At 46.2% G+C, this 19376-nt stretch overlaps 1 protein-coding gene across 1 annotated transcript in view; it reads right to left on the reverse strand.

Moving 5' to 3' along the window:
- LOC115180200 (protein O-mannosyl-transferase TMTC1) overlaps positions 1–19376 on the reverse strand; it is a gene marked incomplete in the record, with an annotated part of 72013 nt that overhangs the window by 6067 nt on the left and 46570 nt on the right. Inside the window, 2 exon segments of the mRNA XM_029742094.1 lie at positions 9784–9973; positions 19227–19330. Of these exon segments, the coding sequence (XP_029597954.1) occupies positions 9784–9973; positions 19227–19330 (294 nt within the window).

Below are 19376 nucleotides of genomic sequence, written 5' to 3' on the forward strand. Positions count from 1 at the left end.
TTCCATTCCCTTACTCCTCCTATCACAGCAATGGGAACTGCTTTTGAGGGGGATCATTTACATATTTGAGAAGCGTCTGTTGACATTTTATTCTGTCATTATACATGCAGGAGGTTAAGTGAGCAGATTTTACACAGCTCTACCCCCCAAGGCTTCCTCCAGGCTATACACTCTAAACACTCAACCTGCATCAGTGAATGTGTGTGTCTGTGTAAGAGGTCAACCGATTAAGATTTTTCAGCGCCGATACCGATACCGATTATTGGAGGTCCCCAAAAAAGGCGATGCCGATTAATCGGCCGATTTTTATATATATATATATATATATATATATTTGTAATAATGACAATTACAACAATACTGAATGAACAATGAACACTTTTATTTTAACTTAATATAATACATCAATAAAATCAATTTAGTCTCAAATAAATAATGAAATGTTCAATTTGGTTTAAATAATGCAAAAACAAAGTGTTGGAGAAGAAAGTAAAATTGCAATATATGCCATGTAAAGTTCCTTGCTCAGAACATGAGAACATATGAAAGCTGGTGGTTCCTTTTAACATGAGTCTTCAATATTCCCAGGTAAGAAGTTTTAGGCTGTAGTTATTATAGGACTATTTCTCTCTATACCATTTGTATTTCATATACCTTTGACTATTGGATGTTCTAATAGGTACTTTAGTATTGCCAGCCTAATCTTGGGAGTTGATAGGCTTGAAGTCATAAACAGCGCAAAGCTTGAAGCATTGCGAAGAGCTGCTGGCAAACGCAGTAAAGTGCTGTTTGAATGAATGCTTACGAGCCTGCTGCTGCCTACCACTGCTCAGTCAGACTGCTCTATCAAATCATAGACTTAATTATAATATAATAACACACTGAAATACGATACATTAACATTGGCAAATCCGGAAACTATAATTTCGAAAACAAAACGTTTATTCTTTCAGTGAAATACGGAACCGTTCCGTATTTTATCTAACTGGTGGCAACCCTAAGTCAAAATATTGCTGTTACATTGCACAACCTTCAATGTTATGTCATAATTACGTACAATTCTGGCAAATTAGTTTGCAACGAGCCAGGCGGCCCAAACTGTTGCATATACCCTGACTCTGCGTGCAATGAACGCAAGAGAACTGACACAATTTCCCCAGTTTAATATTGCCCGCTAACATGAATTTCTTTTAGCTAAATATGCAGGTTTAAAAATATATACTTCTGTGTATTGATTTTAAGAAAGGCATCATTGTTTATGGTTAGGTACATTCGTGCAACGATTGTGCTTTTTTCGCAAATGTGCTTTTGTTAAATCATCCCCCGTTTGGCGAAGTTGGCTGTCTTTGTTAGGAAGAAAGTCTTCACACAGTTCGCAATAAGCCAGGTGGCCCAAACTGCTGCATATACCCTGACTCTGTTGCACAGAACGCAAGAGAAGGGACACAATTTCCCTAGTTAAAAGAAATTCATGTTAGCTGGCAATATTAACTAAATATGCAGGTTTAAAAATATATACTTGTGTATTGACTTTAAGAAAGGCTTTGATTTTTATGGTTAGGTACACATTGGTGCAACGACAGTGCTTTTTTCGCGAATGCGCTTGTTAAAATCACCCGTTTGGCGAAGTAAGCTGGGATTCAATGATAAATTAACAGGCACCGCATCGATTATATGCAACGCAGGACAAGCTAGATAAACTAGTAATATCATCAACCATGTGTAGTTAACTAGTGATTATGTTAAGATTGATGTTTTTTTATAAGATACGTTTAATGCTAGCTAGTACCTTACCTTGGCTCCTTGCTGCACTCGCGTAACAGGTAGTCAGCCTGCCACGCAGTCTCCTCGTGGAGTGCAATGTAATCGACCATGATCGGTGTCCAAAAATGCCAATTGTTATGAAAACTTGAAATCGGCCCTAATTAATCGGCCATTCTGATATGTATGTTTGTGTGTGTGTGTGTCTGTGTCTGCGCGTGCATGCATGTGCAGGCGCGTATGTTTAAAGGGCCACTACACCCAAGGGCCACTACAGCCATGATAATCTTACACACGCACACGCAAATGCACACACACACACAGGGACCGGATTAGCAGAAAGAGATGGGGGTAGGCCATGAGACAGGGAAATTGAAAATGGAAAGTTGAGAGAGTGAGAGAGGAAGAGAAGAAGAGAGAGAGAGAGCATTGACAGACAAACAGAATATGATTTTCCTATAAGATATCAGCATCAGGAAAAATAAATAGAAAAATATTATCTGGGAAGCCCTTGAAAGCACTGAAGGAGGAAGGAGCCCTTAGAATGATGCAAGGCAGTGGGAGAGAACAGACAGATGGAGACAGCAGAGAGAGTAAAGGAGAGAGGGAGGAGAGAGAGAGAGAGAGAGAGCACTTCATAGGAATCCACTACAAGGACATACCAGAGGCCCTTGACTGAAGTGTGAAGCACAGCAGAAAATAACCGTGTGTGTGTGTGTGTGTGAAGCTCTCTCTATATGTTCAATCACTCACTCGTACACACTCTTGTAAACTCCCGCACACATAAACACACTACGGCTGTCCCCAACTAAAAAAATATCTCGGTCGACCGAGAGTCGTCTGTTCTTGGTTGAAATTTTAAAAGTGTATTTTTAAATAAATCAACTATATGTAGGCCACCGAGCTCGTCTGATGCATTAAGCACTGTGAGTAAAAATAAAGGCACACAAATTACTAAAAAGAGGGAGCCAGAGATCAATATAGCCTAAACAGAAGAAAATAAATCTGGTGCTCCCGCTGCTCGCTGTTTCTGGCCTTTGCAAACAATCGACCAGTCGACTAAAGGGGTCAGCCCTAAAACACACACACATTCAGTAAGGGAAACCAAGCTAGTCTACACACTACTGCACACAGGAGAATTACACCAGCTATCTAATTACAAACCATCCTAACCCAGAGGGGTGAAGAAGTGGGAAGACACACACAACACACACATTACCTACAATAACACACACACACACACACACACGACCCACCTGGGCATGTAGAGGACCCTCTCTGCCACCACGAAGCCCACTCTGAAGAAGAGGTTACTGGCTGGGATGAAGGGAAAGACCAGGAACAACACCCCCAGCAACACCTCCCTACTCTCCAACCTCTGCAGAGAGACAGAGAGACAGAGAGACAGAGAGAGGTGGGCGAGATGCAGGGAGAGTGAGGGGAGGTGGTGAAATAGAGAGAGGGAGAGAAGGCAATGGGGGTGGGGGGGGGGTTAGCACATCCATAGGAAAACCAGAGCCTAAAATTCCCACATTTAATCATCTGTTGCCTTCATTCAAACAGCAGTGGAAATATATCAATGGCAATCATTATACATGTCACGCCGAGTTACTGAGCATATCTGACTGATGCTCTGACATATCGAACCTGATTGAGTAGACCATTAAGACCCACGGAATTAAAAACAGTTCATTCATTTTAAATCAACTCTAACCGATTCATTTTTATTAAGAGTGAAAAATCCCTCTGTATTTTTCCATTCTGAACATAGCCGGGCGTAGTTATTAGAACAAACAGAAGCTAATTGGTCTAATGACTGTGCCCTCAGTAATGGCGTTGATTCCCTCGTTAAATTACAGCTCCAAAGCTGCGGCGTCTTGATTAAGCCGCCGGTCCAATCCGCGCCTCGTTCTCCTGCCGACCACCTAATCACACCGCGGGGACGAACATAGATAGGATCACCCACTAGTCAACTACAGACACACACACACATGGAAGCACACACACCGGGGGCTAGATATTATGCCATAGATAGGATCATACCAGTCATTAAAACACACACACTCTCCCCCATTCAACCGTTCTCTCTCTCTCTCTCTGCATTCTCTCTCTCTGCATTCTCTCTCTCTCTGCATTCTCTCTCTCTCTGCATTCTCTCCCTCTCTCTGCATTCTCTCCCTCTCTCTGCATTCTCTCCCTCTCTCTGCATTCTCTCCCTCTGCATTCTCTCTCTCTGCATTCTCTCTCTCTCTGCATTCTCTCTCTCTCCCTCTGCATTCTCTCCCTCTGCATTCTCTCTGCATTCTCTCTCTCCCTCTGCATTCTCTCCCTCTGCATTCTCTCACTCTCTGCATTCTCTCCCTCTCTCTGCATTCTCTCCCTCTGCGTTCTCTCTCTCTCTCTGCATTCTCTCTCTCTGCATTCTCTCTCTCTGCATTCTCTCCCTCTGCATTCTCTCTCTCTCTGCATTCTCTCCCTCTCTCTGCATTCTCTCTCTCTCTCTGCATTCTCTCTCTCTCCCCATGCATTCTCTCCCTCTGCATTCTCTCCCTCTCTGCATTCTCTCCCTCTCTCTGCATTCTCTCCCTCTCTGCATTCTCTCTCTCTGCATTCTCTCTCTCTCTCTGCATTCTCTCCCTCTGCATTCTCTCCCTCTCTGCATTCTCTCCCTCTCTCTGCATTCTCTCCCTCTCTCTGCATTCTCTCTCTCTGCATTCTCTCTCTCTCTGCATTATCTCCCTCTCTCTGCATTCTCTCCCTCTCTCTGCATTCTCTCTCTCTGCATTCTCTCTCTCTCCCTCTCTGCATTCTCTCCCACTCTCTCTGCATTCCCTCTCTCGGCATTCTCTCTCTCGGCATTCTCTCTCTCTGCATTCTCTCCCACTCTCTCTGCATTCTCTCTCTCGGCATTCTCTCTCTCTCTCGCTCTCTGCATTCTCTCTCTCGCTCTCTGCATTCTCTCTCTCTCTCTCTCTCTCTCTCTCTCTCGGCATTCTCTCTCTCTCTCTCTTTGCATTCTCTCTCTCTCTCTCTCTCTCTCGGCATTCTCTCTCTCTCTCTCTTTGCATTCTCTCTCGGCATTCTCTCTCTCTCGCGCTCTCGGCATTCTCTCTCTCTCTCTCTGCATTCTCTCTCTCTCTCTCTCTCTCGGCATTCTCTCTCTCTCGCGCTCTCGGCATTCTCTCTCTCTCTCTCTTTGCATTCTCTCTCTCTCTCTCTCCATTCTCTCTTTCTCTCTCTCTCGGCATTCTCTCTCTCTCTCTCTTTGCATTCTCTCTCTCTCTCTCTTTGCATTCTCTCTCTCTCTCTCACTCTCTGTATTCTCTCTCTCTCTCTTCCTCTTGTCTGTCCTTTTCTCTCTAACCTCCGCTCTCAGTCATCTAACCCTCCTCCTCTTCTTCTTTCTATTCTCCCTGTCCGTCTTAACTCTGCCTGGCTGGGTTGAGAAGTGTAGAAGAGAGCAATGTTTCAACTGCTTCTCCGTTACCATGGTGACGGCAGCAGGCGCCTGTACAACGTCTGTCACAATTTGTCAGGCGGTGATACAGCTGCTTTAACCTTGCAGACAACCTTCCGCCCTCCATCCTCCTCGCCTCTATCATCTGTTCATCTCCTCTCTCTCTTCCGCCCTGTCAATCTCTCCACCTATTTTCCACTCATCTCCTCAGTCCTCTACTTTCTTGTCAACTCTTTCCTTTCCGTTGTAAATGTCCTCTAGTTTCCTGTCTCTCTACTCCTCTCTCTTTTCCTCCTCTCTTTCCACTCCACTCCCCTCCTCTCTCTTCTCCTCTGTCTTTTCACTCTACTCGCTCTTCTCCTCCTCTCGTGTTTTCTTCCCTTTCCACCACCCCTCCTTCCCTCTCTCCTCCTCTCCCCTCCCCTGGTATAGAGGAATATTCTGTGCTATAGCCCAGTGCTCCAGGTGACTATATTGGGTGGTCAGAAACATGGCATCCCTCCCAGACCAGACCCCTCTGGTTCTGGACTCACATCCGTTATTCCTTCCCAGTAGAACCCTTCAGAACTGGCCGACTGACATATGTCCCACTCCACACACACACTCACCAGCCGTGTCAGGCCAACAGATGGCTAGGCAGTATAGACACACACATGCACGTGCGTACATGTACATGCACACACGCCCGCCCACACACAGACAGACAGATACACACACAGACAGACAGACACACACAGATAATTGGATCCAACCCTTCATTTCGAACAGTAAATAGAGCAAATAAACCAACAAACACACTCCACGTTGTCTTTCCCTGCGCTCTCTCGTACTTGTTCCTCTCCGGCTTTCCCTGCCTTCTCTCGTACTTGTTCTTCTCAGGCTTTCCCTGCCCTCTCGTACTTGTTCCTCTCAGGCTTTCCCTGCCTTCTCTCGTACTTGTTCTTCTCAGGCTTTCCCTGCCCTCTCTCGTACTTGTTCCTCTAAGGCTTTCCCTGCCCTCTCTCGTACTTGTTCCTCTCAGGCTTTCCCTGCTCTCTCTCGTACTTGTTCCTCTCAGGCTTTCCCTGCCCTCTCTCGTACTTGTTCCTCTCAGGCTTTCCCTGCCCTCTCGTACTTGTTCCTCTCAGGCTTTCCCTGCTCTCTCGTACTTGTTCCTCTCCGGCTTTCCCTGCCCTCTCTCGTACTTGTTCCTCTCCGGCTTTCCCTGCCCTCTCTCGTACTTGTTCCTCTCCGGCTTTCCCTGCCCTCTCTCGTACTTGTTCCTCTCAGGCTTTCCCTGCCCTCTCTCGTACTTGTTCTTCTCAGGCTTTCCCTGCCCTCTCGTACTTGTTCCTCTCAGGCTTTCCCTGCCCTCTCTCGTACTTGTTCCTCTCAGGCTTTCCCTGCCCTCTCGTACTTGTTCCTCTCAGGCTTTCCCTGCTCTCTCGTACTTGTTCCTCTCCGGCTTTCCCTGCCCTCTCTCGTACTTGTTCCTCTCCGGCTTTCCCTGCCCTCTCTCGTACTTGTTCCTCTCAGGCTTTCCCTGCCCTCTCTCATACTTGTTCCTCTCAGGCTTTCCCTGCCCTCTCTCGTACTTGTTCCTCTCAGGCTTTCCCTGCCCTCTCTCGTACTTGTTCCTCTCCGGCTTTCCCTGCTCTCTCGTACTTGTTCCTCTCAGGCTTTCCCTGCCTTCTCTCGTACTTGTTCCTCTCAGGCTTTCCCTGCCCTCTCTCGTACTTGTTCCTCTCAGGCTTTCCCTGCCCTCTCTCGTACTTGTTCCTCTCAGGCTTTCCCTGCCCTCTCTCGTACTTGTTCCTCTGAGGCTTTCCCTGCCCTCTCTCGTACTTGTTCCTCTCAGGCTTTCCCTGCCCTCTCTCGTACTTGTTCCTCTCCGGCTTTCCCTGCCCTCTCGTACTTGTTCCTCTCAGGCTTTCCCTGCTCTCTCGTACTTGTTCCTCTCAGGCTTTCCCTGCCCTCTCTCGTACTTGTTCCTCTCAGGCTTTCCCTGCCCTCTCGTACTTGTTCCTCTCAGGCTTTCCCTGCTCTCTCGTACTTGTTCCTCTCAGGCTTTCCCTGCCCTCTCTCGTACTTGTTCCTCTCAGGCTTTCCCTGCCCTCTCTCGTACTTGTTCCTCTCAGGCTTTCCCTGCCCTCTCTCGTACTTGTTCCTCTCCGGCTTTCCCTGCTCTCTCGTACTTGTTCCTCTCAGGCTTTCCCTGCCCTCTCTCGTATTTGTTCCTCTCAGGTTTTCCCTGCCCTCTCGTACTTGTTCCTCTCAGGCTTTCCCTGCCTTCTCACGTCCCTGCCCCCCCCAGAACGCGCAAAACAGACCGGGCTTTAAATGCTTCAATGACTTCCTGAGGCCAAGGTTAAGGGCAGGAACCAGGAAGTGACAAACACAGACAGGGGACAGGAGTGATGCACCAATTACTTCCTGGGATCAAGGGTCACCTGTGCATTCTGCTTGAGGTGGTTGTGGGTGATGATGCAGACAAATCTCTCTAGGGGAGGTCAGAGGGGTTACGGAGGCAGGTCACACTGATGGCACTGTGTGACACTATGGGACATCTCCCAGGGGCCTTTGTAGCATGTCGGGAGTGTGGCGGGAGAGAGGGGGAGAGCAAGGAAGGGAGAAAGCCATTAGACTCATCATTTATCAATAACCTAGCCGCACGCAAACCTCAGCAAAACAGAGAGACAGGAGAGAGAGGGGGGAAGAAAGAAGATTGAAATAGGGAGAGAAAGATAAAGAAAGCAGTAAAGAAAGAGACAGGTGTGAGAAAGATGGAATTTCTATTAATAGGAATCCTCCATCATGGTAGGATTCGCCTCTCATCAGAAGGTAAATGACACTGTGCTGAACATTACTTTACATCTCTCTCTCTCTCCAAATAAAGCCATCAAAGCGGTGATAAACTTGTCTTAACAACCAATGACACTAACCAGCCTCATGAGTTTACCCCTGTCTGATTAGTGCACAGCAGAATACCATTGGTGTATTGTAGAGTATGAGTCAGATTCTCCTACAGTAATCCTGTACCCACCCAGCAGGGGCTGGCCAATTAAATGTTAATCTAATTTCCTCACTCTTCTCTGCTAATGGAAAAGTTTTCATGCTCCCTCTTCCTCTCTTTTACTCTCCCTCTCTTTCGTACTGCATCTCTCTATCTAGCTTTTCTTCACTTGCATTTGTCTTTCCTCACCTTTCTCTGGCGCTCACACACACACACACACACACACACACACACACACACACACACACACACACACACACACACACACACACACACACCTGATCACAGCACTCTGTTTGAGTGGGCTGTTCTGGATGACTGGTGTTGAGGCCATGTTAAGGGTAAAGTGAATTGAGAAATACTACTTACAGGAGCGATTAGGGTGAAATGCCTTAATCAAGGGCACATAGACAGATTATTTTCATCTAGTCAGTTTGGGGATTCGAACCAGCGACCTTTCAGTTACTGGCCCAACGCTAAGGCCACCTGCCGCCTAGTTTCGCTTCATCCTCTACAAGAAGATCAGGGTATTGAGAAAAGTTAACGCCCAAAACTACAGGAAGAGAACAAGAGCTCTCACAATTCTTTTAGCTTTAAACAATTATTCCGACGCAAACTACGGGAAGGACAAGCACGGTGAAGAGATCAATTTCACAAATGCCATTCGGTGTTGACAGCTGGCAGTAGCAGACGAGACACCTCTCACTCTGTCTGAGCGGGATGGGGACCAAAGACTAAAGGTCTACTCAATAACGACGAACGATGCAGTGCACACACTTCTCACACATAATTAAGTCTCCTTCTCTAAACACTGCCCGACACCACGGCAACGCAGAGAAAGCGTGAACTGTACGCTCATGGCGTGGGTCGGGCAAATAACGTGTGAGAGTTTGAGCATCTCCTCTAACAGAGTGTGGTGTGATTGGAAGGTGAGAGTTTTCATGTTTAGGATCCTGTGAGGATCAGTGTGTGAAAGCAAGCCTAGTTCAGAAACCCCTAGCCCCCAACGTAGACTTCCAAGTACTAGACGGATAGAATCAATACACTGAGTGTACAAAACATTCTGAACACCATACTCTTTCCATGACATAGACTGACCAGGTGAATCCAGGTGAAATCTATGATCCCTTATTGATGTCACTTGTTAAATCCACTTCAATCAGTGTAGATGAAGGGGAGGAGACAGGTTAAAGAAGGATTTTTAAGCCTTGAGACAATTGAGACATGGATTGTGTATGTGTGCCATTCAGAGGATGAATGACAAAATATGTAAGTGCCTTTGAACGGGGTATGGTAGTTGGTGCCAGGTGCACCAGTTTGTGTCAAGAACTGCAACGCTACTGGGTTTTTCACACTCAACAGTTTCCTGTGTGTATCAAGAATGGACCACCACCCAAACGACATCCAGCCAACTTGACACAACAGTGGGAAGCATTGGAGTCAACATGGGCCAGCATCCCTGTGGAACGTGTTCAGCACCTTGTAGAGTCCACGCCCCGACAAATTGAGGCTGTTCTGAGGGGCTGTTCTGAGGGGCTGTTCTGAAGGCACCTAATTTCCATGTCCAACTCACCTGTAGCGACATGACACAGTGCAGACAGAGGGCGACCATGACCACTCCCAGCAGCAGGGCGGCGACGTTGCGCATGTCCCAGAGTGACTCCACCAGGGGTATACTGCCCACCTGCCAGTCATAACACAGCACCGCGGGAGACAGCAGCAGCCACGCGTTGAAGGCCAACAGGTAGCAGTAGGTCAGGAACCTAGAGCGAGAAGACAAGAGGAGAGGAAAGAACAGAGACAAATAGAAAGAGAGAGAGGGTTCAAATGTTAACTATTGGTCATATTCTTACATTACATGTACAGGAAGTTTAATCATACTGTATTCAATCACACTCTGTTGTTTAATGCCAACAGCCATGAAAGAGCATCCTGTTCCTGTTCTGTTGGTCATCATGTCCTCCGTGAGTTTAGATATGGGGCTGCGTCTCAAATGGAACCCTATTCCCTCTGGTGCACTACTGTTGATCAGAGCTCTATGGGCCCTGGTCAAAAAGTAGTGCACTACAAAGGCCATATGGTGCCACTTGGGACGCAGGAGTCCGAGCGGCTGTGCTATTGATTCTGTCACACTGGGGGAGCTACCTGAGACCATTACATGGCCAAGGACAGAAAGAGAGGAAAGAGAGTTCTGCTTGACTGAGCAGGAGAGAGAGACGAGAGGGAGTAGGGGAAAGTGAAAGGATTGGTGGCTGAGAGAGGAAAACGAGTAATGAAAGAAAACAGAGAGAGGGGAGCGTGAAGCAATAGAGGACACACACACATAGCCACACACACACTGCTAAATCACTAAATGACTCTCCATTACAGTCAATGGCTGTCCCTTATCATTTAGAACAGATAAGCTGGCTCCTCTATGGAAATGGAAAGGCTTTAGCTCCAGTCTGAGTGGGTGGCCGTTCCTCTACTCACGGACTAACTGGAACAACAAACACAGAGCTGTAAGGAACGGTTCTGAATGAACTGCTTTGTAGCTGAAGCTATGACTGGAGATGAGTTAGTGAGTTCGGTATTTGGGATGGTGAACTGTAAGACAAAACTTTTCAAATGGGCACACAGTCGATGTGACTTGAAGTGAAATGAAACGGGAAAAGGCATATTTTTGTGCTTCAGTGCATTGATAAAAATGAATCCTAACACCCACACAAACGCTTATGTGCAGAAACACACACGCATGCACACAGTAGGGCGATGCTAGAAGTAATTTGCACGTGTGTGTTTCTGCATCCAAATGGCACCCAGCCCCCTCTCTGGTCAGAAGTGCATGAGAACACAGTGACACCCCACTGAGATACCCTATCAGCATTCTCCTCCCACTCAGAAGAGCAGCAGCCTCAGAGATATGCATAGATTACACATTGATTCTCTCTCTGCAGCAAAACAAGCTTTCCATAGAATAGATAGAGAAACTCAATTCTCCATTGATTTGGACAGGCGGGTTCAGATCGCCTGTTGATTTGAGAGGGGATGCAGAGTGAATATGAACTGCTGGTATATCATCGATTTATGGAGGAACATCTAATGCCGGGTGACGACATTAAGTGATCTATTGACAGCTTCACCTGACCTAGTGCTATAGTAGATTGAGGGGAAATCCCTGTTGAATTGGAGGCCAGATATGTGCAATGGATGTACGGATGTACAGAATTACAACATTCTCTTTCTGTTTTTGCCACCCAGTCAGGCTGGCTATGGGAGAGAAAGACATACAGATAGGCATAGACAGAGAGACAGGCACAAGCATGAACAAACATGAGTGCACACACACACACACACACGTGCACACACACACACACACACACACACACACACACACACACACACACACACACACACACACACACACACACTCCTCCAGACTTGGCAAACTGACAGAGCCAGAGAGTTAAACATGGAGGAGTATGCTCACCAACTGCCATGATCAGACTGGAACAGGACATAGATTCAATCCCCCCATGCCCACAACCCCCCTCTCTCTCCACTAAGCACAACATGCACAGCATTTCCTGGTTTCAGAGCTGGCCATGGGTGCACCTCAGCCACGCTCAAGGTCCTAAACGATATCTTAACCACCATCGATAAGAAACAGTACTGTGCAGCCGTATTCATTGACCTGGCCAAGGCTTTCGACTCTGTCAATCACCACATCCTCATCGGCAGACTCAACAGCCTTGGTTTCTCAAATGATTGCCTCGCCTGGTTCACCAAGTACTTCTCTGATAGAGTTCAGTGTGTCAAATCGGAGGGCCTGTTGTCCGGGCCTATGGCAGTCTCTATGGGGGTGCCACAGGGTTCAATTCTTGGGCCGACTCTTTTCTCTGTATACATCAATGATGTCGCTCTTGCTGCTGGTGAGTTTCTGATCTACCTCTACGCAGACGACACCATTCTGTATACTTCTGGCCCTTCTTTGGACACTGTGTTAACTAACCTCCAGACGAGCTTCAATGCCATACAACTCTCCTTCCGTGGCCTCCGACTGCTCTTAAATACAAGTAAAACTAAATGCATGCTCTTCAACCGATAGCTGCCCGCACCTGCCCGCCCGTCTAGCATCACTATTCTGGACGGTTCTGACTTAGAGTATGTGGACAACTACAAATACCTAGGTGTCCGGTTAGACTGTAAACTCTCCTTCCAGACTCACATCCAACATCTCCAATCCAAAGTTAAATCTAGAATTGGCTTCCTATTTCGCAACAAAGCATCTTTCACTCATGCTGCCAAACATACCCTCGTAAAACTGACCATCCTACCGATCCTTGACTTCGGCGACGTCATTTACAAAATAGCCTCCAATACCCTACTCAATAAATTGGATGCAGTCTATCACAGTGCCATCCGTTTTGTCACCAAAGCCCCCTACACTACCCACCACTGCGACCTGTACGCTCTTGTTGGTTGGCCCTCACTTCATACTCGTCACCAAACCCACTGGCTCCAGGTCATCTACAAGACCCTGCTAGGTAAAGTTCCCCCTTATCTCAGCTCGCTGGTCACCATAGCAGCACCCACCTGTAGCACGCGCTCCAGCAGGTATATCTCTCTGGTCACCCCCAAAGCCAATTCCTCCTTTGGCCGCCTTTCCTTCCAGTTCTCTGCTGCCAATGACTGGAACAAACTACAAAAATCTTTAAAACTGGAAACACTTATCTCCCTCACTAGCTTTAAGCACCAGCTGTCAGAGCAGCTCACATATTACTGCACCTGTACATAGCCCATCTATAATTTAGCCCAAACAACTACCTCTTCCCCTACTGTATTTATTTATTTATTTAGCTCCTTTGCACCCCATTATTTCTATTTCTACTTTGCACTTTCTTCCACTGCAAATCTACCATTCCAGTGTTTTACTTGCTATATTGTATTTACTTCGCCACCACCAGTATATTATTGACTGTAGGTTTGTTTTACTCCATGTGTAACTCTGTGTTGTTGTATGTGTCAAACTGCTTTGCTTTATCTTGGCCAGGTCGCAATTGTAAATGAGAACTTGTTCTCAACTTGCCTACCTGGTTAAATAAAGGTGAAATAAAAATACAAAAATTAAAATAACAGAGAGGAGAAGACAGGGCAGGGAGAAGTGAGGAAGGGGGAAAAGAAAGAGAGGAAAATGATGCATGGATGAGAAAAAGAGAAAGAAAAGGAAAGAGAGAAAGAAAATGAGAGGGAGTAAAAGAGAGAGAGCACTCCAGAAATAGAGAGAGACAGACAGAAAAGTTAGAGAGAGAAAATGAGAGCGAGAGAGGGAGTGAAAGAGAGAGGGAGCGTAATCAAGAAAGAGAGAGAGAGAGTGAGAGAAACAGCCATCAAAAGAGAAAGACATTGAGACAGAGAGAAAGAATAATGGAGAAAATGAATAGCAGTTGCTGACAGGTAGGTGATGGGAGGTTTGAGGACTGTTGCTGTGTCTCCTCTGTCTCCTGTGTTCCAGCATGTTCTCCCTGATCAAGAGTCCTGAATTCAGGTGTCAAACCACCCAGCTTAACAGCCTTAAAGGCTCACACAGTCACGATGTGAGGAGAGCACTCCACACCACTCAGCACAGAGGACACTGACACACCAGATAGACAAATACCTTCAAATACACACACATACACACACACACACGGGCAAACACACAGACACACACACACGGGTAAATACATGCACTCACATGGGCAAACACACACACACACACACAGAAAAAGGCAATCACAGACAATGGCACTTGATGTTTAATGGATTAGAATGTGAGTTGCAGTATGACACTCAAGATTCTCAAAATCTTTCAGTAATGAATTTGATGTACACACTCAACTAGACAATCACACACACACACACACACACACACACACACACACTCAACTAGACAATCACATACACACACACACTCAACTAGACAATCACACACACACACACACTCAACTAGACAATCACACACACACACACACACACACACACACACACACACACACACACACACACACACACACACACTCAACTAGACAATCACATACACACACTCAACTAGACAATCACATACACACACACACTCAACTAGACAATCACACACACACACACACTCAACTAGACAATCACACACACACACACACATACACACACACACACACACACACTCAACTAGACAATCACACACACAACTAGACAATAACACACAAACACACCTAAACTTTATGAGAAACGAGTGAAGAATAGCAAATGCTAAATGAACAGAAATGTCACTGGTCTGCAACATGGTCAGTTGAAGATAAAAACTCCAAAGCACGCCCACACACACGCCCACACATGCACGCACACACGCGCACACACACACACTCACACGGTGCCATTAACCAGGCTGGGCTAGACTGTTGCATATCATTCATATAGTAAACAGCTACTTCTCCAGTCACCAGCGGTTGATCAATCAGTAATATAACACTGTAACCGCAGTCCGCTTGTTTATTCAAATAAATCACTTAAGCACCTACACACACACACACACACACACACACAGGCTAGATTAATGACAGAAGTGAGGCCACTACAATGAATTATAAATGGCTTGTCAGAGAACCGCTGACATGATGGATAATCACTACTGCATCACTACAGATGGAGAGGGAATGAGTAAACACACACACACACACCAAGGATGATACACACACACACACACACACACAGACACACACACACACACACACACACACACACACACCAAGGATGATACACACTCTACACACACACACACACTTCTCACACAAACACTTCTCACACACACACACTTCTCACACTTCTCTCACACACACACACACACACACTTCTCATATACACACACACACACACACACACTTCTCATACACACATATCCATAACTGACTGATTGTCAGTATCAAAAGGACAAACACACTCTTCAAGGTTAGTCTCGATACTCAGTATTCACTACGAGACGCATCTCTTCATTACAACATAATGGAGCACATTGACTGATGGATAGATAGACAGCAAATAGATAGCTGGCTGGATGGAACGCTTTTTAACACTAAGACTGACATTCTCCTTTCTCAATGACAAGAGCATCCTTAAGACAATGCCAGGAAGAAAGAAGGGAAGGAGGGAAAGAAAAACTGGGTGTAGGGTATGAAGAGATTTAGGAAGTACATTTCCCAGGTGGCCTTGCAAGAGCTAATGACAGATTATCTGTTGCCCGACGACAGCTACAGTGTCTGCCACTGCAGATAGGGACCAGAGCGCTACTGCTCACACACTCTTGAGGCCTACAACAATGGAGTAGGCCCTGAAGCCTGGGGAGCGGGTAGGAGGCTAACCCAGGGAGGGAGGCTGTTGTTTGCGTCTATTTATGGGTCCATTTATGTTCATACTCTTTTATACAACTTTTAATATGGTGGTTACATGTAGCAGGACATATGACTGAATATGACTGATTTCAATAAAGTATCTCAGCGTTTTAGCATTGAAATTGATTTTTTAATTTTTTTTATTTCACCTTTATTTAACCAGGTAGGCAAGTTGAGAACAAGTTCTCATTTACAATTGCGACCTGGCCAAGATAAAGCAAAGCAGTTCGACAACATACAAAAACACAGAGTTACACATGGAGTAAAACAACATACAATCAATGATGCAGTAGAAAAAAATAAGACTATATACAATGTGAGCAAATGATGTGAGATAAGGGAGGTAAAGGCAAAAAAATGCCATGGTGGCAAAGTAAATAAAGTATGGCAAGAAAAACACTGGAATGGTAGATTTGTAGTTTGAAGAAAGTTAAAAGTTAAAATATAAATAATATGGTGCAAAGGAGCAAAATAAATAAAATAAATAAATACAGTAGGGGTAGTAGTTTGGGCTAAATTAAAGATGGGCTATGTACAGGTGCAGAGATCTGTGAGCTGCTCTGACAGCTGGTGCTTAAAGCTAGTGAGGGAGATAAGTGTTTCCAGTTTTAGAGATTTTTGTAGTTCGTTCCAGTCATTGGCAGCTGAGAACTGGAAGGAGAGACGACCAAAGGAGGAGTTGGCTTTAGGGGTGACCAGAGAGATATACCTGCTGGAGCGCGTGCTACAGGTGGGTGCTGCTATGGTGACCAGTGAGCGGAGATAAGGGGGGACTTTACCTAGCAGGGTCTTGTAGATGACCTGGAGCCAATGTGTTTGGCGACGATTATGAAGTGAAGGCCAGCCAACGAGAGCATACAGGTCGCAGTGGTGGGTTGTATATGGGGCTTTGGTGACAAAACGGATGGCACTGTGATAGACTGCATCCAGCTTGTTGAGTAGGGTATTGGAGGCTATTTTGTAAATGACATCGCCGAAGTCGAGGATTGGTAGGATGGTCAGTTTTACGAGGGTATGTTTGGCAGCATGAGTGAAGGATGCTTTGTTGCGAAATAGGAAGCCAATTCTAGATTTCACTTTGGATTGGAGATGATTGATGTGAGTCTGGAAGGAGAGTTTACAGTCTAACCAGACACCTAGGTATTTGTAGTTGTCCACAAATTCTAAGTTAGAACCGTCCAGAGAAGTTATGCTGGATGGGCGGGCAGGTGCAGGCAGCGATCGGTTGAAGAGCATGCATTTAGTTTTACTTGTGTTTAGGAGCAGTTGGAGACCACGGAAGGAGAGTTGAATGGCATTGAAGCTCGTCTGGAGGGTTGTTAACACATTGTCCAAAGAAGGGCCAGAAGTATACAGAATGGTGTCGTCTGCGTAGAGGTGGATCAGAGATTCACCAGCAGCAAGAGCGACATCATTTATGTATACAGAGAAAAGAGTCGGCCAAAGAATTGAAACCTGTGGTACCCCCAAAGAGACTGCCAGAGGTCCAGACAGTAGGCCCTCCGATTTGACACACTGAACTCTGTCAGAGAAGTAGTTGGTGAACCAGGCGACGCAATCGTTTGAGAAACCAAGGCTACTAAGTCTGCCGATGAGGATGTGGTGATTAACAGAGTCAAAAGCTTTGGCCAGGTCAATGAATACGGCAGCACAGTATTGTTTCTTATCGATGGCGGTTACGATGTCGTTTAGGACATTGAGCGTGGCTGAGGTGCACCCATGACCAGCTCTGAAACCAGATTGCATAGCGGAGAGGGTGCGGTGGGATTCGAAATAGTCGGTAATCTGTTTGTTGACTTGGCTTTCGAAGACCTTAGAAAGGCAGGGTAGGATGGATATAGGTCTGTAGCAATTTGGGTCAAGAGTGTCACCTCCTTTGAAGAGGGGGATGACAGCAGCTGCTTTCCAATCTATGGGAATCTCAGACGACACGAAAGAGAGGTTGAACAGGCTAGTAATAGGGGTTGCAATAATTTCGGCAGATAATTTTAGAAAGAAAGGGTCCAGATTGTCAAGCCCAGCTGATTTGTAGGGGTCCAGATTTTGCAGCTCTTTCAGAACATCAGCTGAATGGATTTGGGAGAAGGAGAAATGGGGGAGGCTTGGGCGAGTAGCTGTGGGGGGTGCAGTGCTGTTGAATGCAGTAGGGGTAGTTAGGTGGAAAGCATGGCCAGCCGTAGAAAAATGCTTATTGAAATTCTCAATTATAGTGGGCTTATCGGTGGTGACAGAGTTTCCTATCCTCAGTGCAGTGGGCAGTTGGGAGGAGGTGTTCTTATTCTCCATGGACTTTACAATGTCCCAGAACTTTTTAGAGTTGGAGTTGCACGAAGCAAATTTCTGTTTGAAAAAGCTAGCCTTGGCGTTTCTAACTGCCTGTGTGTATTGGTTTCTAACTTCCCTAAAAAGTTGCATATCGCGGGGGCAGTTCGATGCTAATGCAGAACGCCACAGGATATTTTTGTGTTGGTTAAGGGCAGTCAGGTCTGGGGAGAACCAAGGGCTATATCTGTTCCTGGTTCTAAATTTCTTGAAAGGGGCATGCTTATTTAAGATGGAGAGGAAGGCATTTTTTTAAAATAACCAGGCATCCTCTACTGACGGGATGAGGTCAATATCCTTCCAGGATACCAGGGCCAGGTCGATTAGAAAGGCTTGCTCGTTGAAATGTTTCAGGGAGCGTTTGACAGTGATGAGTGGAGGTCGTTTGACCGCTGACCCATTACGGGTGCAGGCAATGAGGCAGTGATCGCTGAGATCTTGGTTGAAAACAGCAGAGGTGTAATTAGAGGGCACATTGGTTAGGATGATATCTATGAGGGTGCCAGTGTTTGCGGCTTTGGGGTTGTACCTGGTGGGTTCATTAATAATTTGTGTGAGATTGAGGGCATCAAGCTTGGATTGTAGAATGGCTGGGGTGTTAAGCATGTCCCAGTTTAGGTCGCCTAGTAGCACGAGCTCTAAAGATAGATGGGGGGCAATCAGTTCACATATGGTGTCCAGAGCACAGCTAGGGGCCGAGGGGGGTCTATAGCAGGCGGCAACGGTGAGAGACTTGTTTTAGGAGAGGTGGATTTTTAAAAGTAGAAGTTCAAATTGTTTGGGTACAGACCTGGATAGCAGGACAGAACTCTGCAAGCTATCTCTGCAGTAGATTGCAACACCGCCCCCTTTGGTCGTTCTATCTTGTCTGAAAACGTTGTAGTTAGGGATGAAGATTTCACAGTTTTTGGTGGACTTCCTAAGCCAAGATTCAGACACAGCTAGGACATCCGGGTTGGCAGAGTGTGCTAAAGCAGTGAATAAAACAAACTTAGGGAGGAGGCTTCTAATGTTAACATGCATGAAACCAAGGCTATTACGGTTACAGAAGTCATCAAAAGAGAGCGCCTGGGGAGTAGGTGTGGAGCCAGGCACTGCAGGGCCTGGATTCACCTCTACATCCCCAGAGGAGCAGAGAAGAACAAGTATGAGGGTACGGCTAAAAGCTATAAGAATTGGTCGTCTGTGACGTCCAGAATAGAGAGAAAAAGGAGCAGGTTTCTGGGGGCGATAACATAGCTTCAAGGTATAATGTACAGACATTTAACATGTCTGTGATAGGGCTAGAAATAACCTGGTGAGCAGGTGAGGAGAGAAGGAGGCTGGGTTGTCCTGCTCAGAGAAGAGAGGCATGGAGCCCCCCATCAGCCACAGCCTGAAGGACATGATGACCGCCACCTACAGGAGGGAGGAGTGAACAGCAGGACATTACCACGCAACTAGA

Source organism: Salmo trutta, chromosome 40 (assembly GCF_901001165.1).
Source record: "Salmo trutta chromosome 40, fSalTru1.1, whole genome shotgun sequence".
NCBI classification, from domain to species: domain Eukaryota; kingdom Metazoa; phylum Chordata; class Actinopteri; order Salmoniformes; family Salmonidae; genus Salmo; species Salmo trutta.